This window comes from Elgaria multicarinata, chromosome 20, assembly GCF_023053635.1.
Source record: "Elgaria multicarinata webbii isolate HBS135686 ecotype San Diego chromosome 20, rElgMul1.1.pri, whole genome shotgun sequence".
In the NCBI taxonomy this organism is placed as follows: domain Eukaryota; kingdom Metazoa; phylum Chordata; class Lepidosauria; order Squamata; family Anguidae; genus Elgaria; species Elgaria multicarinata.
Genome location: NC_086190.1, coordinates 14586799 through 14614050, shown reverse-complemented (window position 1 = coordinate 14614050; position 27252 = coordinate 14586799). Strand labels below are relative to the sequence as shown.

Genomic DNA, 27252 nt, shown 5'->3' with positions numbered 1-27252 from the left:
GTGCAAACTTGGCAATCCGCACGTAACCCAACTACTAACCAAGGATTAAGTGTGGGATTAACCCATGATGGCCAGTTCATGCCGCGAACCCCGACTGGAGGTGATATCTTCAAAACAGCACCTGAGTGCACCTGCACTCCCCCAGAAACAGGCATTACAGGTCGCTGAGGTTAAGGATCGTTAATTAATAATTAGGCTTTATCTCAACCAAACAGACCTTTCACGTCCGTTACTGCCGGAATGTTTGCCAAGATTCCGTTGACGCTTTCATTCCTTCAACAGCGACCCAAGCAATGTTTGTGAATAAAGGTGTTCAGTCATTAACCCGCGACAATCCGCCCTGTTGGGTGAAGCGAGGCCAAAGCGAGAAAGAATCTGCCCCCTCCAATTTCAAGCAGACTCTCCCGACATTTGAAGCCCTGTGTTTGAGGCTTAAGCCATTTTTATCGGCCTCCTTCCCAGATGGCGCCACTGGCCATCCAAATCTCCTGTTCGGAATTCCACACTGCCTAAGTCGGCCTGGGCGACGACATGGACCGAGGCCTCGTCAACAGCGGCCTGGAAATTATGCAATCCCCTTCTAAGGGAGATTCGTTTGGCCTCGTCACTCCTTGGCTTTTAAGCAACATGCCTTCTTTTTTCTGCCATCCCATTTTTGTTTCTCTGTGTCTCTTTTTCCCCCTCTGACAAAAGGCCTGTTTGGGGTTCGGGCCAGAGAGGAAGAACTTCCGCCACGTCATTTTTAAAAAAAATCTGCCCCAATTTGCTTCCTGCTTTCCAAGCCAAAAAAACACACGAGAAGACTGTAAACATTAAACATTCGCCCTGGAGCCTGCTAAGCAGCGGTCCAGGAATAAGCCAGACTGAGCTGGGGAGCCAAGCCCCACAGCCATGGGGGTGGGTGGGTGGAATTCCAGGAAGGGCAGGGTCAAAATGGGAAGGAACACCGTAGCCCAGAGAGGCGTCTTTAAAAAAGCGGGGGAAAGGCGTTCCCCAACGGCATAAGCCACCCAGAGAGTGTAGCAAAATGGAACGCTTTGATAAAATTCTAAAATCTTCGACTGTTTCTGTTGGGTTTGAATGAGAAAAGACCTCCTCTGTGCCTCAAAACCGTGACTCTAAGCCAGTGGTTCCCAAAGGGGGTGGTGGGATTGCATAGGGGGGGCGCTCAAGGTGGTCTTTTCCGTACCAGGAGTTTTGGTTACAGAAGGAAATTTCTGGTCGCTCTCCTGCACTACGGAGAGTGGTTCAGAAGCTCCTGGTTGCATTTCCAACATCATATTGGGTGGAACGTGGTTTTAGTGTGGTCTGCCTACTTCTCTCCAAGAAAAGAAATCGACTCCAGATTACTAAACGGGGCGATTTAAGACTCACGTTAAGTGACTTTAAACCGGACATTGGGAAACTGGTCTCACTTCATCAAGCCCATCCATCACATTAAGAATTTACAGAATAGTGAAGTACTCTACCCTAGTTACTAAAGGTGATATCTAATATTCTTGCTAAATGCCTATCAGACTTTGAAAAGATGGTATCACTGGATCAAGTTCGTCAATTATGTTTAATTGAATCAACTAAAAAATGCATTTTGAATAAATATTCAATTAATTGTTACTGTTTTGAATTTTATTGTTATTATCTTCCTTAGTGGGTCGTTGAAAGCCACTATTCTGAGTAATGAATTTTATAGTGTAGGGTAGGGGGGCGCTGGGCATGAGTTTGTGGAACCAAGGGGGCGGTGACCTGAAAAAGTTTGGGAACCACTACTCTAAGCCATGGTTAGAGTCATAGTTTTGAAGTGGTGAAGAGGTGAGGTCTGCTTGTTTTCCCCCACGTCGGTGAGCGTGCGACGATTCTATGAGGGAGGGAAGCCAGGAAATGTCACCATGGGTGGCTCTCTCGGGAAACCAGATCCCATTTTTTTAAAAAAAATAATAAGAATAAAGCTAAACTTCTAGCCCTCGTGGCTGAAAAGCTGCTTGAAAGTGTGCAGGGGGAAGCCTTCAGGAATCTCGTGACGCCACAGAATTACTGAATTAAGATTCTTATAGAAGTAATAAGACATGATTGTTTATATCGTGACACTGGTTGGCATGGCTCTGTACAGTGTACGAAGGCAACGGACACCTGCCCCAAAGAGCTTACAATGTAGAACATTCTTCCCCAATATGGCACCCTCTAGATGTTTCGGACTACCAGGGCCTGGCCTGAAGGCAGGTGAAGCAGCCATCTTGCTGAAGGTAAGCAGGTCAGTACTTGGGAGGGGAGGCCACCCGGGAACTTTCTCCCACAGTGGAAAAAAGCTGGGATATAAATGTAATAAATAGAAATAGAATAGAATGCCCAATGCTGGCTGGAGAGGAGTTAGCCCACACTAATAGGTTGGGGAACCGAATTTCATAGAATCATAGAATCAGAATAGCAGAGTTGGAAGGGGCCTACAAGGACATTGAGTCCAACCCCCTGCTCAATGCAGGAATCCACCCTAAACCATCCCTGACAGATGGTTGCCCAGAATGCTTCTAGTGTGGGAGAGCCCACCACCTCCCTAGGTAACTGGTTCCATTGTCGTACTGCTCTAACAGTCAGGAAGTTTTTCCTGATGTCCATCTGGCTTCCTGTCACTTGAGCCCGTTATTCCGTGTCCTGCACTCTGGGAGGATCGAGAAGAGATCCTGGCCCTCCTCTGTGTGACAACCTTTTAAGTATTTGAAGAGTGCTATCATGTCTCCCCTCAATCTTCTCTTCTCCAGGCTAAACAGGCCCAGTTCTTTCAGTCTCTCTTCATAGGGCTTTGTTTCCAGACCCCTGATCATTCTGGTTGCCCTCCTCTGAACACGCCCATCCAATCTGAGACGCCCATCAGAAATATAGCACTACGAAAGAGGGCACAATGAAGAAATACCTTCGAACCCAAGGTTTTGAAAAGTTTAATGGACGCCCTGCCAAACTCCTTTACCTGAAGGATGGCCGGAAGCGCTAGCTCTGGAAAACCAATCGTGTAGGCGTGGCCGTGGAGGTACTCCAAAGTCAGGTCGTACAGCTGTTCAATAAGACCGTCCTAGCACACACACAAAAACGGAAAACGAATGAATACTTCCACACCTCCAGAAAAAGGGTTGCTGCTCAACGCGGAATTCAGGATTTGCATGCACAAGCTCCCAGGTTCAATCCTGATAGGGCTGGAAATATCCACTCTTGTAACCCCTGAACTGCTGTCAGCTAGCACTAACAGCAGAGGAGACACCAAAATCACGAAGGCGGCTCCCCCAGGGTGAATCTAATCCGATGCTCTGCACACGCAGCGAGCGCTAACTGCCGCAAGCCCTACTTGGCTGTCAAATGTAATCACATTGGCGAGGTGATGTTTGCCCTGTCCTGGACGAGGTTGCACTCTCCCTAAAGGATCGGGTCCATAGTTTGGGGGTGCTCTTGGATCCAGAACTGTCACTTGAGGCACAGGTGAACTCAGTGGCAAAGAGCACCTTTTCTCAGCTTAGGTTGATATACCAACTACGCCCTTATCTGGACAGAGATAGCCTAGCTACAGTTATCCATGCTCTGATAACCTCTCGTTTGGATTACTGCAATGCGTTAAACGTGGGGCTGCCTTTGAAAACGGTCCGGAAACTTCAACTGGTACAAAACAGGGCAGCACGGTTACTAACAGGGACTGGCCGGCGAGACCACATTACGCCAGTCCTTTTACAACTTCATTGGCTGCCAGTCCAGGTCCGGGCCCGATTCAAAGTGCTGGTATTAACATTTAAAGCCCTAAACGGCTTGGGGCCAGGTTATCTGAAGGAACGCCTCCTCCCATATGTACCTTCCTGGACCCTAAGGTCATCCTCAGGGGTCCTTCTCCGTGAGCCCCTGCCAAAGGAAGTGAGGCAGGTGGCTACCAGGAGGAGGGCCTTCTCTGCTGTGGCACCCCAGCTGTGGAATGAGCTCCCTAAGGAGGTTCGCTTGGCACCCACGTTATATGCTTTTAGACGCCAGGTGAAGACCTTTTTATTCTCCCAGCATTTTAACTTGGTGTTTTAAATTTGTAATTTTGCATTGCTGCTGTTTTTATCTGGTTGAGCTTTTATATTGTATTTTGTACTATGGTTTTATACTGTTGTTTTATACTTTGAATGTTTTTAATTTTTGTGAACCGCCCAGAGAGCTCCGGCTATTGGGCGGTATAGAAATGTAATAAATAAATAAATAAATGGAGTCCCCTTTTGGAACGGGCCGTAGCTCAGCAGCCCTGTATGCAAAATGCCCCAGGTTCTAATCCTACCATCTCTCAATAGGGTTGGAGAACACCTTGGAGAGCCACTTGCTAGATGGACTAACTGTCTGACTCAGGATCATAGAATCATAGAATGGTTGAGTTGGAAGGGGCCTACAAGGCCATCAAGTCCAACCCCCTGCTCAATGCAGGAATCCACCTTAAAGCACCCTGACAGATGGCTGTCCGGCTGCATTTTGAATGCCTCTCGTGTGGGAGAGCCCATAACCTCCCTAGGTAATTGGTTCCATTGTCATACCACTCTAACAGTCAGGACGTTTTTCCTGCTGTCCAGCCAGAATCTGGCTTCCTTTAACTTGAGCCCGTTATTCTATGTCCTGTACTCTAGGAGGATCGAGAAGAGATCCTGTCCCTCGTCTGTGTGACAGCCTTTCAAGTATTTGAAGAGGGCTCTCATGTCTCCCCTCAGCCTTCTCTTCTCCAGGCTAAACATGCCCCATTCTGTCACTCTCTCCTCATAGGGCATCTTATGTTCCTAAGATGTGGAGCTGCCTTCTACTCAAGCCGGACCCAGGGAATAGCAGGAGGAGCTGTGGCTCATGGGTACAGGCCCTGCTCTGCATGCAGAAATTCCCAGGTTTAAGCCCTGACATCTCCGGGTAAGGCTGGACAAACTCCAGCCTGGAAATCCAACGAGCCTTTGAAGACGGTTCGGAAGCTGCAGCTCGTACAAAATGCAGCGGCCAGATTGATTTCGGGAACCAGAAGGTTTGACCATGTAACACCTGCTCTGATCCGCTTGCACTGGCTGCCTGTATGTTTCCGAGCCCAATTCAAAGTGCTGGTTTTGACCTATAAAGCCTTACACGGCTTGAGACCACAATACCTGACGGAACGCCTCTCCCGACGTGAATATACCCAGTCACTACGTTCAACATCTAAGGTCCCCCTCCGGGTGCCTACTCCGAGAGAGGCTCGGAGTGCGGCAACGAGGGACAGGGCCTTTTCGGTGGTGGCCCCCAGACTGTGGAACGATCTCCCTGACGAGGCTCGCCCGGCACCAACGCTGCTATCTTTCCGGCGCCAGGTTAAGACTTTCCTCTTTGCCCAGGCATATGGCGGCACATCTTAATCACCCACGTGTTTAGTTTTTTTAACGGTTTTTAATGCTTTATGTGTGTATGTTCTGTGTTTTAGAGTTTTAAATTTTGTATACTCATTTTTATCTTAATTTTAGAACTTTTGTAAACCGCCCAGAGAGCCCCAGCTATGGGAGCGGTAGATAAGTGCAATAAATAAATAAACAAACAAACGGATCAAAAGCCTGACTCAGTTTCTATGTAATGTGTTTCCTAGGCTTCTATGTAATGTGTCAAAAGGGTGCTCAAGCAGGGAAAGGGGCTTCCTTGGTGATGGCAATGCTCTCCCAGGGCGCCTACCCATGTCACTGTAGCACCAAACACCTTTTGCCTTCTTCCAGGCGATTTATCTCCACTGATCGCTTTTGATCCTGGCTCTGCCAGCTGCTGTTTTAGATTTTATTCCATTTCCAACGTGCAGGCTGTGAGCGACGTTGCTCGTGAAGCCAAAACAACACCGCTCACACACAAGGCAAACGCACTGGCAGACTTTAAGGAAGCACACAAAAAATAAACCCGAAAAGAATCAACGAAGACGGGGGGATGGGGGGGGGGATCTCCACCACACACACACCCAACGATGCCCCACAAGATCTCCCAACGACCTGTGTTCCCCCCACCGCCCACCAACCCGGCCCCCTACCCGGAAGGCTTTCTCCTGCAGGTTGGCGTTGGAAAGCTTCAAGACCACGGCGAAGTTTAGGGGCTTGGCACTCATCCGTCCCGGTTTCTTGTTGAAATCGACCTGCTGGAAAATCTACAAGAGAGAAAGATGTGGTAGTTATTTATGCAGCTCCAGTGTATATGTGTGCGTGTGTGTGTGTATATTACTTTATACATCAACGGTGCAGAACCTTGGGCATAGGAGGGCCACGTCCGTCTGACCCGGAGAAGGGCCACGCCTAACCCGTCTGCATATTTATTTTATTTATTATTGCATTTATATCCCACCTTTTTTCCTCCAAAGAACCCAAGGCGGCGTACATAACCCTCCTCCTCTCTATTTCTATCCTCACAACAACAACCCTGTGAGGTAGGTTGGGCTGAGCGTCTGTGACTGGCTCAGTCACCCAGTGGATTTCCATGGCCAAGTGAGGACTAGAACTCGGATCTCCCGACTCCCAGTCCAACACTCTAGCCACTACACCACACTGCCTATCCCAAATGGCCATGCTCATTCCCCTAGGCCCTTTCCCCCCAAGTGCCAATCATGATCCCTCCGGCTTTCGTGCAGCTTTTTCCCCATTCTCAAAAGCTGAAACGCCTCTCCTAAAGCTTAGTTATGGCAGGAAGAGCTTTAAGCTAAAATAGGGTGGTATCTTTCTTTTTTGGGGGGTAGTTTTGGTTCCACCACCACCCCTTTGCCTTTGACCCACTCAAAAATTGAATTTGTCACTTGGTCCGAAAGAGGTTCAAGAAGAAAAGAAAAAGAGACAGCAAAAAAGAGAAAGCAGTCTACGCTCCCAAGGCGCTTACAATCTAAAACAAGCACTAGGAAGGCGGGGAAGGGAAGGAGAAAGCCAGAGAGCGCACACAGCGAGAAGCAGTTATGCCACCTTTGCGTCTCACAACATACTGAAACCGTAAAACTAATCAAAATTTAAAAACTAGACCCTCTACCCACCCCTATATGTGTTTATAGCAACAGCAAAAAATGTTGCCGGAGAAGCAGCTTTAAAACTGCAAACGCATTACATACATCGCATAAGTTAAAACAGCACTAGCTTAAACGCAAAGCAGTAAAACGTGAAATGTTGAGCCCAGTGTTCTTCTAGGAGAAGTTTTGGCTCCAATTATTAGGGGACAGCCCCCATCACCACAACCAAAAAAAGAAAGAAAGAAAACCCTTATGAAATTTTGGGAGCTAAGAAGGCCAGCAGCATCACTCTCCTCTCGCACTCCTTTCTGGAGGGTGTCATTTTCCTATTTCTACAAAATCCCCCCAAAAGTGACAATACGTGAGGATGTAGCGTCCCCCCTGATGGGTGCTTCAGGGGCAGAAGGGAACCTTATTCAATTATATCTGTGATTTTATGAACGTCAGAATGACCCACCCCCAATTTCGGCCTTAACATGGTGGAATGCTCTTTTCACTGATCGCCTAAAACTTCTGTTTCTTGCGTATTTGATACACACACACACCCCAAAATCTATTTAATAAGGGTTTGTCAAAGTCAGCTAACTGTTTAAGGTGTAACACAACTAATGCCTCTTTTAAGCCTATGTTGTAGCTGCCCTTTTTGGGGAGAAGGTTATTATATGGATAAACATTGTATTGGAACGCTATGTTATATTTACTGATGTACGTGCTCTTTTAAATTATCTACCTGCTTCCTGGAAGTTAAAACATCGCCAGCACAAACGGATTCTCCACACCTTTCTGATAGCTAAAAGACTGATATCACAACATTGGAAGGATAAACTTCCTATAATGCAAAGGACTGAAGGCCTTACAACACTTTCAACATTTGAACAGCTACTGTGTAATATCCAACTTGCGAATAGACACCAATTTGGATATTGGGTCTGTTTTTCTTGGAAACCTGTGTTTTCGGATAGATACAGATTCATTCAAACCTATTGGTAAAATTCAACATAAGCCCTACTTAAGAGTAGAACCACTGAAAACAATGGGACTTTAGCTATTCATGACCAACTTAGGTCCTATTCATTTCAATGGGTCTACTTTAAATACATTGGATGTTACCGTATGTAGCCACATTTTTTCTTTCTTTTTCCAAAATTTTATAATCAAAGTCTTTTTAAAAAAAACTTTAGGTAAATATGTTACCTTTGTATCGCTCTCCTATCTTTTTTAAAATATCTGTTTGGCGGTGGCTTGATTCTATTACTAATAAGCAAATCTGATCTGATCACCTATCATTGGGAAAGGAACTGTCTACTAAGCGGAGACTGGACCAAATCCCACGCTCTCGCTTGGCCTCACAAAACGAAATCGCACGGGTCTTTGTATGCTAACCTTCACCTGCTGCATGATGGTGGTAGAATAACATGTGATTGCTCCCCAATTCCTCAGTCTTTATCCCGTCTCTGCGTCCCAAATACCCTCCTGGGAGCCCTAACAATGCAAGCCTCACATATCAGTCAGCGACGAAGCTTCAGCTATTTAAAGTGTCAGCCGCGTGTGTGTTTCTAAGTGTCTCTCCGAGCCTATGAGGGTTAACCCTCTTCCCTTCCCGCAACGCCCTGGGGGGAAAAGGAGATGATTTTTAAATTGGCATGCCAGACTTGTCCCCCACGGGGGCAGGAGTTTGGGGCGGGGGGAAGAGGGGGTTTCCACGTTGTTTACCCACACTTGCCTTTCAGCACTGGAGTTGAACATTGCTACGGATGCGGAGACAAGCGCCTGTCAGCCGCCACCCCCGCTCCCCAAATTATAATAATCGAAACGCACTGTAAGTTGAGCAGAATCCCCCCCCCAAATAAAATGGAATTAAACCCCGCACACGCCGCTCCATTCCGTCACCGCCGCTGGCACTGTCCTCCAACTTGGTCCAGATTATGGGATGGCGCCCACCCACTCTTCTCTTGACACACATCTCCCCCCTCCAAATGAGAGGAGGAGGAGGAGGAGGAGGAGGAGAAAAAGCCACCAGGGGCAGGAGCCCTCCGCACCGGGGAAGCAGAAGCAGCTGTCAAGGCCCATCACGGATCGCGCTCTTATTTTCAGTGGCAGGGGCTTGGGGAATTCCAGCACCTGGAGGGGCCGTGCGAGACGCACGAGCTGTCATCGCGGCCGTGACAAGGGCAGAGAAAAGGGAACCGGGGAAGAGGCCGGGGGGGGGGGGGGGGGAGAGAGAAAGGAGCAGAGAAACGGGGCCGTTTCCTTGGGTTTGCTCAGGATGGGAGCGAGACGGCGGGGAGAGAAAGAGCATCTTACTGAGGACGCATCAATAAAAAAAATCTGTATTATGGAGGAAGGGCTGCAAAGACAAGGGAGCAGTGTTGATTTGCATTGTTTTAAGGGCACGATCCTAGGCGCGCGTCGACAGGAAAAAAAAATTCCTACAATCCCCAGGAATGGTAGGACTTTTCTTTCTGTCTAGGTTGGTGCATTTAGGAGAGTACCCAAAATGTTGACAGTAGGGTAATAACACGATTATTGTTGTTGTTTAGACAGCTTTTCTCGGAAAGGACTCAAGGCAAAAACTTAACTCCTCGCGAATGTAGAATTGTGATTGCCAGTATTGTTCAAGCACTGCCCCGGTGATAGGGGTCTGCAAATCGCAACGGGACGTCAAACGTGCTGTTTTGCCCACTGTTGGGGATAATGGGAGCTGTAGTCCAACACCACGGGAGAAGGGTGCTTTAGCCCAGGACCAAAAGGCAGGCATCAGTGTTGCTAGTTCTTAAGCATCTTCATTTGTTTACCGTTCAGCTTCAGAACACAATTCGAAGTTCTCAACTTTGGAGTTCTGCATGGCAGGGTCCTCGAAGGAAGGGCCACCTTTGCGTTCCTTCCTCCAAGCATCCCTGCCATCAGAAGTCATAGAATCATAGCATCATAGAATAGCAGAGTTGGAAGGGGCTTACAAGGCCATCGAGTCCAACCTCCTGCTCAATGCAGGAACCCACCCTAAAGCATCACTGACAGAGGGTTGTCCAGCTGCCTCTTGAAGGCCTCGAGTGTGGGAGAGCCCACCACCTCCCTAGGTAACTGATTCCATTGTCGTACTGCTCTAACAGTCAGGAAGTTTTTCCTGATGTCCAGGCGGAATCTGGCTTCCTTTATCTTGAGCCCGTTATTCCGTGTCCTGCACTCTGGGAGGATCGAGAAGAGATCCTGGCTCTCCTCTGTGTGACAACCTTTCAAGTATTTGAAGAGTGCTCTCATGTCTCCCCTCAATCTTCTCTTCTCCAGGCTAAACATGCCCAGTTGTTTCAGTCTCCCTTCATAGGGTTTTGTTTCCAGACTCCTGATCATCCTGGTTGCCCTCCTCTGGACACGCTCCAGCTTGTCTGCGTCCTTCTTGAATTGTGGAGCCCAGAACTGGATGCAATAATCTAGATGAGGCTTAACCAGAGAAAAGACCTGCTTCCGGTGGAAATGAAAACTTCTAGAAATGGTTTGTTGATGTGGATCAACACAGCGGCCCTGGATTTGTCAACTCTTCTTGGGGGGCCGTGAAGATGGAGACGGTCAGGATGAGTGACTCCACTTCAAAATTTACCACCACCCCATTGAACAGGTTACCACCCCTAAACCATTAACCTGAGTGTAAATCTCATTGATATGACTTCCATCTTACGTAAGATGATCCTATGAAAAGGAGGACAGGGCTCCTGTATCTTTAATAGTTGCGTAGAAAAGGAGATTTCGGCAGGTGTCACTGTTATGCATGCAGCACCTGGTGAAATTCCCTCTTCATCGTAACAGTTAAAGCCGCAGGAGCTACGCTAGAGTGACCAGATACAAAAGACGGCAGGGTTCCTGCAGCTTTAACTGTTGTGATGAAGAGGGAATCTCACCAGGTGCTGCATGCATACAAATGACACCTGCTGAAATCCCCTTCTCTACACAACTGTTAAAGATACAGGAGCCCTGTCCTCCTTTTCATAGGGTCACCCTATCTTACTTACTTTTGGGACTTACTCTTAAGGAGACATGCATGGGCTTGCATTTCAGAATTGTTTTAAAGCTGTGGGTTTTATCCCTTGTGCTTTGAGGAGTGCTTTGTTTAATTTTATTTAACAGGGTTGGTTTTCATCTTCTTACGTGCTGAAATGAGATGGTTCCATTGCCTCCTTTTTTTATATAAAAAAATCCACTATTTCTGCTTTTTAATTCTATTTACCAACCTTGCTGTGTGCTTGCTTCATTTATTTTTTTAAGACAGCGCGAGCTGCCTTTGAGAACCTTTATATTCTCGGCGGAACTTCTGAAACAAGCGAAGCCAACAACTCACAGCCCAACCTTCCTCGCACGCTTGTTGTGAGGAAGACGTGGGTGTTAAAGAGTCATGAAGCTTTTTGGAGGGAGGGTGGCGGATTAAGAAAACCCACCTCTTAATATATAAAAATAAGAAAGTGGAGATCTTTGAGGGCCTCCCATAGAGGAACAAGCCAGCTATTCATCCACTGAAGCCAAAAGATTTAAGAAGCGGGTGTGTTTTCCGCAGTTTATTCCATCACCACCCCAAAAGGACATAAACGAAGTATTTCAACAGCAACGCGGGTTACCAGTCCCTATCGTTCCCCCACGCCCCAGGTGGGCGAAGCACCGGCCACAGCAGCATCGGATGTGGTCGGTGGAGGAAGCCGGGCGGAAAAGCATGTACAAACCGCTGGAACGCCTGCGTTGATATATGTGGTTTGCCACGGGAAGAAAAACTGTTGTGTGTTTTTTTTGTGTTTTTATTCTACCGGAGGTTGAGAAGAGAAAAGGAAAAACACAGAGCAAAGGAAGGGGAGGTGGGGTGAAAGGTGTTCTGTCGCTCAACCCCAGCGGCAGAACCTCACAAGAGCGAGAACGGAGGGAGGAAACGAGAGACACACGAGAAGGAGGGAGGGAAGCAGCCCCCAAGCCGCAAGGGGCCCGGGAAAGACGGAGAGGCCTCACCGGCTGCTCCGCGGCGGAGAGGATGTGGTTTTACGAACGGACGTTCGCAACGACGTTTTTTAAAAAACCGCAGGAGCCTCTCTCTCTTTTTTTCTCTCACTTCCCTGCGATTAGCAACGGACCAAGGTGGCTTGGCCAATCCCCAAACAGCAGCTGCTCCTGGCTTCCTCCGGTCACACCATCTGCCATCTCTCGCTTCCGTTGGAACAGCACATGCACACAGACCCGGCGCACGGGCTTTGCAGGAAGAGCAAAGCGAGAGGAAGGCGTAGAGGCCAGCCCTTGGGTTGGGCCGGGATACAAGGCAAGGGGCACTCGAGCTGTTGCGCCCATGAGTTGACGGGGCGCCCTCGTTCCCCCACCCCATTCCATGTCACGGGATGGGGGGGTTGACGGAAACACCCTGGTAATGGTGGCCCAGTTGCAAACGAGAAACAAAATACTTCGCAATCCAAGAAGGAGGGAGTGCACGTATTCCCAGAGCTATCGGGGCAGGAGGGGAGTGGGGGTGTCATAGAATCATAGAATTGCAGAGTTGGAAGGGGCCTACAAGGCCATCGAGTCCAACCCCCTGCTCAATGCAGGAATCCACCCTAAAGCATCCCTGACAGATGGTTGTCCAGCTGCCTCTTGAAGGCCTCCAGTGTGGGAGAGCCCACAACCTCACCAGGCAACTGATTCCATTGTCGTACTGCTCTAACAGTGAGGAAGTTTTTCCTGCTGTCCAGCTGGAATCTGACTTCCTGTCACTTGAGCCCATTATTCCATGTCCTGCACTCTGGGAGGATCGAGAAGAGATCCTGGCCCTCCTCTGTGTGACAACCCTTCAAGTCTTTGAAGAGCGCTCTCCTGTCTCCCCTCAATCTTCTCTTCTCCAGGCTAAACCTGCCCAGTTCTTTCAGTCTCTTTTCATAGGGCTTTGTTTCCAGACCCCTGATCATCCTGTCAGCAACTAGAAGCCCCAGAAGTGAATCCGGCCCATCGAAACGCCCCAGAGGGGCTTCCTAAGTGTCAGACTAGCGGCAAAAGAAATGTCTTGAGCAGAACAGGGGAATCTTTTTCAGCCCCAAGGACGGATTCAATTCCGGAGCTTTCAGCACCTGCGTTACAACGGTGTGCAGGGCAAAAAAGCAAAATGGGTGGGACTAAAATACAAGTAAAAATTACCAGGCTACTTTAGCTTTAAAGCTCTTACTGTCGTTATTTAGTTTATTTATTTATCATTGCATTGATATCCCGCCTTTTTTCCTCCAAGGGACCCGAGGCAGCAGCATACATAATCCTCCTCCTCCTCTCCATGTTATCCTCACAACAACCCTGTGAGGTGGGTTGGGCTGAGAGTCTGTGACTGGCCCACAGTCACCCAGTGGGTTTCCATGGCCAATAGAACCTGGTTCTCCTAACTCCTAGTCTGACACTCTAGCCACTACACCACACTACACCATTAAAAAGCCAGGAAACTACCGAATGATCTGGGGATGGGGGGGGGGGAGGGGGCGTGGCCAAGTGGGGAACAGAGATTTGGCTCTGAATTCCCCCACACACCCCAAAATGATCTGGAGGGATGGGCCGGCAATACATCCTGAAAACCCTTGTGGGGCAGGAAGCTCCCTGCTTCACGCCTTCCTCAAAGTGTCCCCCCCACACCTTAAAAAAAAGCTCATGCCAGCCAGCCAGCATCATATGCCAGTTGCCCAGAATGCGATTTGGGAGCCGGCAATGGCTTATCAGAAAACAATTTGGCGGGAAGGTACGACCAGCAGAGATCTCAAGAGATTTACACCTCCGTCTCTCTGGGCCGCAGGGAATGAAAGCTGCAAGGAGCACAGGCTTCGCCCGCCGCTTGAAAATTCCGCCGCGTCGGCAGGATTCTCCCCCCAGCATGGAGGGTTGTCAGAGTGTAAGTGCCAGGATAGGCCTTGCATCTCGAACGGCGGAGTATTAAGTCTCCTAAGGAGTATAAGCGTGGGGCAGCCCCTCTGCCCCAAACAGAGCCTTGCCAAAGGATGACTCGTCAATGCCGTCTGACAACTCCAACGCTGTCCTCTGAGTTTTCAGTACTTTGGAGAGGCTGATACTAAGCAGGCGAGCCGATTCCATCCCCACCCCCAAAAATGCTGGTATCAAGGAAAAGCATTTGCTATAGCAGAGCGGCTTAACGACAATTTCTGGCCAAATCGTGCACATGGCGTGAAATTTGGTATGGCGGCATTTATGACCATGTAGTTTAAAAATGAGATGTAGGGGCATCTTGGGAAATCATCGTAGCGGCCGCCATCTTGGAAAATGGCGGCCAAAATCCAGTCTTCGCCCAATAACTCTATTATTTGTAACCTCACAGGGAAGATGTCGCAATACAAAATTAAAGAGCATAAAATTTGCTACAAAAAAGTCATTAACAATCTTTGCATAGGAGCAACCCTCGTCGAGATATAAAGGTTTTATTCCTACCCATTTGTCTGAGAAGTCAACAAGATGCACTATCTCACCCTCATTCCGATCTTGCACTTCGTGTTGCAAGCCTGAAACTTTCAGAGGTCACATTTTTCAACGTTATCAAAGTAAAGGAAAACCGATCCTCCACAGATGCAAACAGGTGGAATTTTGCAGGGAACAATGGCTTTAGGGGATTTTTTAAAAAAAATCAAGGGATGAACGGATCTGATTCAAGCTTGGCATACCCAAAGTCCTACTTAAAAGCTCTCAGGGTCCCAAGTTTCATCTGTTTATATTTAAAAACAAGGGAGCTGTGGGCAAGGAGGGGGGTAGGGTTGGAGCAGCAAAAGTATGTTAAACTGGCTCAGCCCCTTGGTTTGAAAAGCGTGGAGGAGGAGAACCAAGATGGCGGCCGTCACGATGATTTCCCAAGATGCCCCTATATCTCATTTTAATCTACATGGTCATAAATGCCGCCATACCAAATTTCACATTTGTAATCCCAATGTGCACGATTTTTTGGGTAAGCTGCTCTACTACTAAGGGCCCACAAGCCAGCAGGGCCCCACTGACAAGAGCCTCATGGAATTGGTCCTCCTCTTCCCCATGGCAACCTGCTTGCTCACCTGCCTCTCGCTCTGGCCCAGACAACAGTGATGGTGAGAAGGAGGAGTGAATAGATGCCGCGGCCTCCTCGCTCCCTGGCTCTCTGCCTGCCTAGCAAGCAAGTGGGGCCTGTTGGATCCTGGAATGGATCCTGGTTATGGCTTCCATTGCTTTGTTAATTGCTGAGGATCTGGAAGAACAGAAGACTCAGCAGAAACTTAAAGGTCAACTCTACACCTGGACATTGAGTGTCATAATTGAATAATTGTCTAAGTGATTGTCTTCAGTTAAGGGTTGTAAGGAGTTGCGTCATTGTACAGGTTGTCTATAAAAGTAAATGTGTTTTCATGTTCACCTTAACTTCCATGTCCCTTACCCAACTTGATGTGAGCTGTATTGACTGACCGTTTGTAAGTATTTGTATCTGTACTGCCATAATTAAATTATATATTTATTTGCCAGTAAAAGGTTTATTTTAACCTACATGAATCTCTGTCTTAATTCACGTCTTTGCTGACTTGGCTGAGAACCGCTGCAACCTCTGCTAGTCTCTGGAAGGCCCAGACAGAGACTTAACACAAAAGGTTATGTGCCAGAAACCCAGTCTGTGCCATAACTAATCAGCTTTTAAAGCCATAACTCAACAGAGCCATGATGAGGAAGAGGAAGAGGAACATGACAAGCTGGTCACCATGGCTGTAAGAAAGCAGACTCACGGATGGAGGGGCCCACAGAGAACATCTTGCTCAAAGGCCCTCCAAAACCGGGAGATGCTACCCCCACCCCCATTGTAACCAAGCCCAAGCCAGTGGGACTGAAACGGATGCCTACTCTTCCCTGTTCACCCCTGCCTCCCTTTCACCTGCTATCCCACAACGTGGATTTGTAAACCACAAGCCTCCCAGGGGAGAGACCCGACCTCCCGCCTCTGGTAAAGTGTCACGCACATCAACGGGGCAGAAGACTCACCTCCAAAACGAAGGGCAAGACGGGAATGAACGTCCGGGTGTTCTCCGACAGCAGGGTGAGAGCCCGGACGCAGTGCATGCGCAGGGGGTAGAAACGAGCCGTGGGCACCAGCCTTGCATGGAGAGAGAGAGAGAGGGAGAGATGATTATCACACATATTCCAGAATTCAAATTCTGCTCCTGCTTTAGAGTTTTCTTTCATTGGAATTCGTTCATCCCTTGATTTGTAGAATGACAAATCTGTTCATCCCTTGATTTGTAGAATTTGTAGAATGACTCCAACAAACGTAAGAACATAAGAGGACCCATGTTGGATCAAAACAAGGCTCCGTCTCGTCCAGTATTCTGTTCAGAGGCCAACCAGTGGGAAACCCACAAGGACATGGTGCAACAGCACCCCTCCTGCACATGTTCCCCAAACGGGCCTCGCCAGGGAGATCATTCCATAACTGGGGGGCTACCACTGAGGAAGCCCCCTCCCTTGACGCCAGGGATTGAGCCCGAGAAATTAAGAACGCAAGACGAGCCAAGCTAGATCAGACCAACGGATCATCTAGACCAGCATTCTATTCACACATGGACCAACCAGCTGTCAACCAGGGATCCACAAGGACATGGTGCAACAGCACCCTCCCACCCATGTTCCTCAGCAACCGGTGTATATATTTACTGCCTCTGATACTGGAGGTAGTACAGTCATCTGGATCAGAGTCTGCAAGCCTATATACATCAGTTGCTGGGGAAAATGGATGGGAAGGCACTGTTGCACTGCATTAGTTTCCGAGCAAAGTATAAAGTGTTGGTTATTACCGTTAAAGCCCTACATGGGTTGGGTCCAGGCTACCTGCGGGATGGCCTTCTCCCGTACAACCCGCCCCACACACTCAGGTCCTCTGGGAAGAATCTACTTCTGTTAGCAAAAACTAGATTAACAACTGTTACCCAGAGGACCTGCTCCCAGACTGTGGAATGGCTTGCCAGAGGAGACTCGTCAACTTAACAGTCTACGAGCATTCAAGAAAGCTATAAAGACTGATCTCTTCCGGCAGGCCTATCCAGTGGAATTTTAAGATGTTTTTAGGATGTTTTTAGGATGTTTCTTACAATGTATATTATGTTTTAATTGAGTATCATGTATTTTATCGTTTATCGTTGCTCCCCGCCTCAATCAAAATGGAGAGGCGGGTAAGAAATAATTTTTTATTAATTATTATTATTAGAAAGCAAGAGCTGAGCTCCCGGCGTCACCTGTGCTGGGGGAGATACAAAGCCCCAATATTACCAGTAACACAGGACTTACTGGGAATGTCTAGACAACACAATGGTGTCACTGTACCTCAGTGTGGTCCGAGACCGACAGCAGAAAAGAGTTGCCAGAGAAAAAAGCAGTGGAAAATGAGAGACGGATGCAAGCCAAAGCAGCAAGGTTTACGCCGGCTTCATTTCAGATGGGGAGGAAGACTAAGAGGGTTATGGGTGCGGTCGGACGGTACATGAGGCTGAAGCTAAGCAGGTTTGGGTCTGGTTAGTGCTTGGATGGGAAACCATGTCTGAACCACACCTAGGCCCATTTGAGATCTATTCTCGGGTTAGGTACACATGAAGCAGACGACGATCAAAAAGATCATAGAATCATAGAATAGCAGAGTTGGAAGGGGCCTACAAGGCCATCGAGTCCAACCCCCTGCTCAATGCAGGAATCCACCCTAAAGCATCCCTGACAGAGGGTTGTCCAGCTGCCTCTTGAAGGCCTCGAGTGTGGGAGAGCCCACAACCTCCCTAGGTAACTGGTTCCATTGTCATACTGCTCTAACAGTCAGGAGGTTTTTCCTGATGTCCAGCTGGAATCTGGCTTCCTTTAACTTGAGCCCGTTATTCCGTGTCCTACACTCTGGGAGGATGTTCAGTTTGCATTGGAAAATTTTCTGATGCCCAAGATATATTTAATTTAGCACGTGTATTTGACTTGCATTTAATAAATAACAAAGCTTTGAAAAGTACCCAGTATTAATTTTTGGCCCCAATACACCACTAGTATTTGATCTGAAAAGTGTGTGTGTGGGAAAATAAAGTACACTTAATGTGATTTAAATGTTATGTTATGTAGGCATTTTTATTGGAATAGCATGGCAATAGAGAGCCGGTGTAGTGGCTAAAGTGTTGGATTTGGAGCCAGGAGATCCGGGTTCTAGTCCCCGCTTGAGCATGGAAACCCACTGGGTGACTTTGGGCCAGTCACAGACTCTCAGCCCAACCCACCTCACAGGGTTGTTGTTGTGAGGATAAAATGGAGAGGAGGATTATGTACACCATCTTGGGTTCCTTGGAGGAAAAAAGGCGGGATATAAATGCAATAATAAATAAATATTGTGACATAAAGGTGGAATATATGGGTGTGGGTGTATAATAATGTAACATGGAAAAAAACACAGACAAAGGAGGATAAAACAAGGAAGCGAAGAATCTAAGGATAGCCAACGGTTCATCTCAGCCATGGATTCTCCAGACGGCGATGCCGCCTTCTCCTGGGCCCACTTTAAGCCACAACATGCAGGAATTTCGAGTATTTGGGGGCTCTCTTTGCACCACTGGAATGCAGCCCCCAAAAGCGTCTCTATAAATGGAAGCTGAAGCAAGATCAAGGGTTGCTACCCCAGAATAACTGCTCAGGTTATCCACACTTCAAGAAGGGCGCGGACAAGCCGGAGCGTGTTCAGAGGAGGGCAACCAGGATGATCAGGGGTCTGGAAACAAAGCCCTATGAAGAGAGGCTGAAAGAACTGGGCCTGTTTAGCCTGGAGAAGAGAAGATGGAGGGGAGACATGAGAGCACTCTTCAAAGACTTAAAAGGTTGTCACACAGAGGAGGGCCAGGATCTCTTCTCGATCCTCCCAGAGTGCAGGACACGGAATCATGGGCTCAAGTGACAGGAAGTCAGATTCCGGCTGGACAGCAGGAAAAACTTCCTGACTGTTAGAGCAGTACGACAATGGAACTAGTTACCTAGGGAGGTGGTGGGCTCTCCCACACTAGAGGCATTTAAGAGGCAGTTGGACAACCATCTGTCAGGGATGCTTTAGAGTGGGTTCCTGCATTGAGCAGGGGGTTGGACTCGACGGCCTTGTAGGCCCCTTCCAACTCTACTATTCTACGATTCTAGGTAAAACAGCCGCCGAGAGCTCAGGTAAAGCGCAGCCATTACCTTTCGTTTTTTTACCCCTTTCCCAAGACCCTCATCTTTTCTAACTCATTCCTTGATCACAACCCTGCTGCTGAGAAGCAAATCCCACCGGCGCTGGCCGCCCCCCGCCGAGACGACGGACGATTGCTGAGATCATAAAAACCGAAGAGGGCGAGAAACTGCATCAGCCGCACCGTATAAATCACACACTCCCCCCCCCTTCACCCTAACGCTCCCCCACCAAATAGTGAAATAATTATCACTGGATCCATTATGGAAATAAATCTACTTTCGCGCCCGGGACCTGGCAACCGGCAAAGGGATGACGAAAACCTTCTACAGGAATTAATTGATTGGGGGATAAACCTGTTAAAAGGTATAGATTTACTGTAAAGCATGGCCATTCATTTCAGCGAGCTCAGCCATGTGACAGCTGGGCTTAAAAACTTCCCTGTGGCGAGGGACAGTCCAGGAATGAAGGATGGGTCAGGCCCCCGTACCACCCGCCCGGGTGGACGACCAGCGGAGTCGTGAAACAGAAATAGGAAAGCGTTGGGCCGGTAGCAAGGTCGCTTTCTTGCGCGGGCTGTTCCGGTCGAGACCAGATTAAAAAGACCTGCGTGCTCTCATGTTCTTGAACTCACAACCCCGGAAAGGTACTACAATAAACCCATGCGTGCATCAAAACAAACACACCTGTGCACCGAAGCAAACCCACGCGTGAAGGTGGACAAAAGCGGCCTCTTTTGAAAGGTGCTGAGGTTCTTTTGAAAGGTGCTGAGGTATCAAAACTCTCGATACCTTAGCCTTAGCACCACCAGCATTGGGCAGGCTTAGCAGACGGGAGTCGTGTGTTTTGAGGGCTGCTCCTCTTCACCAAGGCAACCTGCTTGTTCGCCTGCCTCTCACGCTGCTCAGACAACAGCGGTGGTGAAAAGGGGAGCAGGGGACGCCACAGCCTCCTCGCTCCCTGGCTCTTTACCAGTCCAGCAAGCAAGTGGGAGCCATGATGAGAAAGAGGAGGAGGAGGAGCAAGAGAAGCTGGTGACCGTGGCAGTGAGAAGATAGACTCACTGAGGAAGGGGGGTTATTAAGGGTGTCTTGCCCAAAGGCCCCCCAAAACCTGGAGTCAGCACAGAACAGCAGCATTCAGTAAGCTGACCCTCGATGGCCAATCCTGGTTCACCGAGCCCTAGCTAATGGCTTCTCTCCACCTGAACAATGTTTCTCTACCACGAGGACAATTCCTAAGGTAGCCTTCGTCAACCACGCTTCCTCCAGCTGTGTTATATTAAAAGTCCCATCGCTCACAGCTGGATGATGGTGGCTGTGGTCTAACAATTCTGAAGACAACAGGCTGCAGGAAGGGTAGCTGAAGCTCTTCTCCATTATCCCGGATTCCTGTTCTGGACCTTGCAACCTGCCTGAATTGGACCACGTATCCGTTTCTGTTCCACTTCGGCTGACAAATAGTCCCTGCAGGGTCCCGGAACTCAGACCCCTGGACTTCCCAAACTAAGGCCAGAATATGGTTAGAAAAGGAAAGGAACCTCTCGTGCAAGCACTGAGTCATTACTGACTCTTGGAGGGATGCCAGCTTTCGCTGATGTTTTCTTGGCAGGCCTTATATAGTGGGGTGGTTTGCCGTTGCCTTCCCCGGCCGTTATTACCTTTCCCCCAGCTAACTGGGTACTCATTTTACCAACCTCGGAAGGATGGAAGGCTGAGTCGACCTGAGCCGGCTGCCTGAAACCAGCTTCCGCTGGGATCGAACTCAGGCCGTGGGGAGAGTTTCAGCTGCAGAAACTGCTGCTTTACCGCTCTGAAGAAATGGTGCCTTAGTAACTTAACAACGGTGACTTTTCCGAAGGTACTTTATTGCAATAACCCTTGCCACGGCCCTGCAATGTAGGCCAATGCTGTTTTCCCCACATTACAGGCTGAGAGAAGGGCATCTCGCTAGTGAATTCATCGCGAGAGACACGATTTGATGCCGGGACTTGCAAACGGAAAAGGCAGATGGGAAGAACTACCCCACTTTGCTAGGACTCAATTCCATGGAGTACGTAGCACAGTTCTGGGCGTTTCTGTAAACCGCCCAGAGAGCCCTGGCTATGGGAGCGGTATATAGGTTTAATAAATAAATAAATAAATAAAATAAGCTGAACCAGCCCAAACTTTGCTTTCATCCCTGTGCAAATAGATCTACCAGAGCAAAGAGTGGACAGCAGGGTGCCGTGTGGAGAGGAAGTCTCCAAAGCCTTTACAAGAAGTCTTTTAATGAAAGGATTATTTCTACTAGCTCCTCATCTCTCGCTGGCTTGGAAGACCGGACGCGGCCCTAGGTTTCAGCTATGACCGCACTGAAGCCGAACCATAGAGGAAACGGCTGGTAAAGAACTTTTTTTTTAACCCTCCGACTGTCCTCTACAGCGGAAGCACAGCACTCCACCCACATGGATCTCCGAAAGGAAAGAGCCAAAGAGTCAAGGAAAAGGTCACTAGACCTTCAGCACGTGGTGAAGTTGCTAGAGAAAGCAGCCGTAGTTCATCGGCAAAGTACTTGCTTTGCATGCAGAAGGTCTCAGGTTGAATCCCCGGCTCCTCCAGTTTTAAAACATAAAGGTTGGAAATGATGGGAAAACCCAGTTGTAGGTTCAATCCCCAGTATCTCCAGGAAAGATAGGAAAAGATGCTGCCAATCAGAGTAGAAAACACTAGGCCAGATAGGTCAAGCATCTGACCTAATATAAGGCATTTTCCTCAGTTCCTAGAGTGCCAGGAAATACTCAGGGACGAACGTTTTTATTGTTGGTTTCAAATGCACTTTTGTTACTGTAAATCGCTTTAGAAAAAGCAGTACATAACGTATTCTAATAAAATCCCTGTTCAGCCTCGAGCCTTATTCATAACCTTGAGCCAATAAATCACTCTCTCAGCCTAACCCACGTCAAGAGGGCTGAAGTGGGGATAAAACTGAGGGCGGGGCGAAGATCTCTTCCAAGTTCCTCTCTCCTTACATCTGTCCTACTACCATTAAACTGGAGAAATGACTCTCTTCAGCTTCAAGTTCTATTCTTCCCACTCATCCTAATTCCATTAGCCAGAAAATACAATTCTCTTCTTCCCTCGGTCCTAACTCCATCAACATGGAGAGATGACTCTCTTCAGCTTCAAGTTCTCTTCTTCCCTCAGTCCTAACTCCATTAATCTGGAGAGATGATTCTCCTCAGCTTCAACTCCTAATCTTCCCACCGTCCTAATTCCATTAACCTGAAAATACAGTTCTCTTCTTCCCACTGTCCTAACTCCAGTAACGTGGAGAGACAACTCTTTTCAGCTTCCACCTCTCTTCTTCCCTCAGTCCTAACTCCATTAACCTGGAGAGATAACTCTCCTCATCTTCTAGCTCTCTTCTTCCCTCAGTCTTAACTCCACTAACCTGGAAAGACCCACAGCTGTAAACTCTCTTCTTCCCTCAGTCCTAACTCCATTAAACTGGAAAGATGATTCTCCTCAGTTTCAACTCCTAATCTTCCCACCGTCCTAATTCCATTAACCTGAAAATACAATTCTCTTCTTCCCACTGTCGTAACTCCATTAACGTGGAGAGATGACTCTCTTCATCTGCCAACTCTCTTCTTCCCTCAGTCCTAACTCCATTAACTTGAAGAGATGACTCTCCTCATCTTCTAGCTCTCTTCTTCCCTCAGTCCTAACTCCATTAATCTGGATAGATGGTTCTTCTCAGCTTCAACTCCTAATCTTCCCACCGTCCTAATTCCATTAACCTGAAATTAAAATTCTCTTCTTCCCACTGTCCTAACTCCATTAAAGTGGAGAGAGGACTCTCTTCAGCTGCCACCTCTCTTCTTCCCTCAGTCCTAACTCCATTAAAGTGGAGAGAGGACTCTCTTCAGCTGCCACCTCTCTTCTTCCCTCAGTCCTAACTCCATTAACCTGGAGAGATGATTCGCCTCAGCTTCAACTTCTAATCTTCCCACCGTCCTACTTCCATTAACCTGAAAATACAGTTACTTTCTTCCCTCAGTCCTAACTCCATTAACATGGAGAAGTGACTCTCCTCACCTTCAAGTTCTCTTCTTCCCTCACTCCTAACTCCACTAATCTGGAGAAATGATTCTCCTCAGCTTCAACTTCTAATCTTCCCACTGTCCTAATTCCATTAACCTGAAAATACAATTCTCTTCTTCCCTCAGTCCTAACTCCATTAACGTGGAGAGATGACTCTCCTCACCTTCTAGCTCTCCTCTTCCCTCACGCCTAACTCCATTATCTAGAATGGAAGATTCCCCTCCACTACAAATGCTCTTCTTCCCTCAGTCCTAACTCTGCTTGTGCGTGGTGCGCTTGGTGAAGCAATTTAAAAAGAAAAAAAAAACCATTTTGGCAGCCAAACTGTTGTATACACTGTTGTATACTCAGACCAGCTTCTCCCCTCTCCCCAAATAATGGCCTCCACATCCAGCCCCCCTCCCTCCCTATGTACAGCGGAGAGCAGCGGGTGAAAGGAGCCAATTCCAGCTTTCGTCGGCAACCCCTGCGCTGCTAGTTATCTCGCTTAAGCACATTTTAAATTCTGCCCTGGTCTCCGCCTGAAGCAACAGAGCTCCAGCGGATGGAAATCTCCCCCCCCACCGCACCCCGCCCGGCTCCAAACCATCCCATCATTCCCCCCTCAGATCCTTGTTCGGTTCATGAGCCATTATTTTTCTCTCTAGGGCAAAGCGCCACCTTCTGGATGAAGGACATTAAAATAATAATAATTAAAACCCACACCGTGGGTTCCCCCCCCACTTTCAAAAAGACTTTTTTTAAAGAGCAAGCAGGAATCTTGTCTAAAATTAGTTATTTTCCAACCCCCTACCCCTTTTGCACAAATTTAAAGTCGATAACTTAGAATCATAGAATAGTAGAGTTGGAAGGGGCCTCTAAGGCCATCGAGTCAAACCCCCTGCTCAATGCAGGAATCCACCCTAAAGCATCCCTGACAGAGGGTTGTCCAGCTGCCTCTTGAAGACCTCCAGTGTGGGAGAGCCCACCACCTCCCTACATAACTGGTTCCATTGTCGCACTGCTCTAACAGTCGGGAAGCTTTTCCTGAATCATAGAATAGTAGAGTTGGAAGGGGCCTCTAAGGCCATCGAGTCCAACCCCCTGCTCAAGGCAGGAATCCACCCTAAAGCATCCCTGACAGATACTTGTCCAGCTGCCTCTTGAAGACCTCTAGTGTGGGAGAGCCCACGACCTCCCTAGGTAACTGATTCCATTGTCGTACTGCTCTAACAGTCAGGAAGTTTTTCCTGATGTCCAGCCGGAATCTGGCTTCCTGTAACTTCATACTAGACAACCAAGGAGGTTAAGGTGATAAATGAAATAAAATTAAAATAAATAAACATAACCAATAAATAAACAAATCAGAGAGACCCCTATGAATAGCGCTGCAGCTTTTTAATCTTCATACTAAAGATACCAGTTCAATTTTTTTTTAAAAAAAAAAAATGTAAGTTTGCACAAAAGTTATTAGTATGCAGGTGGATTCCTGCATTGAGCAGGGGGTTGGACTAGATGGCCTTATAGGACCCTCCAACTCTACTATTCTATGATTCTAGGTGCAGAATATAGATGGTATAAGAGGGATACAAGCACTCTCCATTCACAGTCTCCTGCACACATAAACGAGGGCCATCATGTATATCTCAGTTGCCAATAATATGTTGCTCCCAGCTCCTGTTCTCTCGGAGACCTGCTGAGCTCACCTTTGCGGGAGGCTTCCAAGGCGGCTGATTTATCTGCCTAGACAGGTGGAAAACTGCCTCATCTCGTCCGCGGGACAATTAAAAGCCCCGCTTAAGTGACGGAGAGGCGTCTCTGGGGGAAGGGGGAGACATTGAAGGAAGGGAAGGGAAGTCAGGGATGGGAATCATTTAAACCTGTTTATCTTCATCCGCACTCAGAGGAGCCTGGGTGGCGTCTTGGGGGGCGGGCGGTGAACCTTACAATCTGGACACGGCGCTAACAGGATTTCAGGAGATTGCTAGGGACTTAGAAAATTTACTGCACGCCCATTAGCCACCGACGGTGCCAAAGCGTGGAATCAGCCGTTGTACGTGCGTGTGTGGTTTTTTATTTTAAAAAAAATAGCAAGAATTTTAGAAGCCTTCATACGGAGGCCGTTCTGCCTGGATACGTGACGCCCTCAGCCAGTGTAACTGGCTGTCAGCAGCTTTTATGGCACAGTGTATAAAACAATGCCCATGCAAAGGCTAATAAGGATTTGGGGGAAGTGGGGCACGCCGGCCAGCACAAGCAGTAAGTCTTTATGGCTTTCTTAAATTCTGGAAGACTGTTAAGTTGACTGTTGGCGTTGAATTGTGGGTTGTTGTTGAAATGTGGATTTTTGTGTTGTCTGAATCCAACCAGGCTAACGAGTCATGGTTTATTAGCCACAAACAACCCACAGTTAACAACTCAATGATAAACCATGGATTCTCTTCATGGGTTGTTCGTGGTTTAACAAACCATGGTTTGTTAGCGCAGCTGGGTTCAAACCCACATTTTCAACAACCCACGATTCAACAACAGCCGCACTCAACCCATACTCAGCGGGTTATCGTGTTGTCTGAGCCCAGACAATATGATGCACACACCTTCGACTGAAAGCAGGGATAGAAGAACCCAGAAGATCACTTAGTCCAACCCCTGCCTGACGAACTATTCCACCCTCAGGTCCTCTTCCCATACACAGACAACATGTTCCCAGGAGTTAATAAAATTATATATATTTGGACTGCCATCAGTTGACAGGAATCTGAGTCAATATGAGCTTGAATCTATTAATTCAGGGGTGAGCAGCACACCATCTATGGGTCCGCTGTGGGCGCCCTGCTCAAGCATGCCTTACCACAGCAACGCCTCCTGCTGCGTTGTAGTTAAATAACAAACAAACTTATAATCAATCCATCGTCATTGTAATAAAAAAAAACAGAAGAGCCTGTATAAGGGTCAATGCAGCCTCAAATCCTCTTCCCAACAGTATCAGGGCAGAACATTCCCAGAAGCTCACACAAACAGGGCATAAAGCGATGGCCTTCCAATCTATGAACGCACACACACACAGAGCTTCAGAGGTACAAGTGAAACCTGCAACGAAATGTTGCAGCGTGAAGTGCTTCTGTTCTGGATTCCAGACACGCCATTCCATCACCTCTTCCTTTTCAACAACAGTCACCATTCAGTGCCCACTGGACATAACCCGTCCTCACTGAGGCTGTTTCTGGGTGTCCACCCCCCTCCGTAATACCCCCCCACCTAAATATTTTGTTCTGCAAACGCTGGGATTTTCCCCAAACCTCCTGATTCCTCCCTCTTGCGTGTGGGTGGAGTGGGGTGCCATTTTGGCTACGTAAGCAACAGCACTCATGCCATGCCTCAGAACTAGAGGGAACAATGAACCACCTCTGAACGCTAGGTCCCATTTGGCTACCCTGGCTAATGGCTGGGTTAAAACGCCTATCTTCCACGAATCTGTTCCTTTCCAAAAGCTGTTCCTCTAAGCTGCTGATTCTCCTATTTTATTTTCGCACTCTTAACTATCTTTTAAGACTCCATTTGATCAGGCGGAAGCCGTAAGTAGTGACAAGGTCTCGTGGCTGAGCTCAGCAGTGCCGAAATAAGCTAGAGATCTGTGATTTTTCTATGGATACAACCACCTGCGTGGGTATTGTCCTGAGATGTCTCTACCTCCAAGGCCAAAGCAAGACCCGCTTAATGGGATTGAATGATTCAGCAGCATTCCTCTGGGAATTTCTACCTCACCCCTTGCTGGGTTGGAAACTCTGCTCCAGCCAGCTTCTGACTGGCTAACAGAGATCTCCTTGGGAGTTGTCAGGGGCTTGAGTATAAAAACAGGGCTGAAGCCACCAAGAAGCCTTCATCTTTCATTTTTGGCTTGTGATTTTGAGCGTCACCTTTTGGGGCCCTGTCCTATTGACGAGCTGTGCCTACGTACGTAGAGACAGGTATAGGTAACTTTTGTTATTTTTTGCCTGAAGGACTGTTTCCAAATGTTACTCTGGTTTTTG

At 48.0% G+C, this 27252-nt stretch overlaps 1 protein-coding gene across 1 annotated transcript in view; it reads right to left on the bottom strand.

Annotated features, from left to right (window-relative positions):
- The window catches only part of NOC2L (NOC2 like nucleolar associated transcriptional repressor), an 83425-nt gene that overhangs the window by 29544 nt on the left and 26629 nt on the right, over positions 1-27252 (bottom strand). The window contains exons 12-14 of the mRNA XM_063145058.1: positions 15968-16079; positions 6020-6133; positions 2960-3061 (exon numbers count right to left, since the gene is read on the bottom strand). Coding sequence (XP_063001128.1) covers positions 2960-3061; positions 6020-6133; positions 15968-16079 — 328 coding nt within the window. The remainder of the gene's footprint in view (positions 1-2959; positions 3062-6019; positions 6134-15967; positions 16080-27252) is intronic.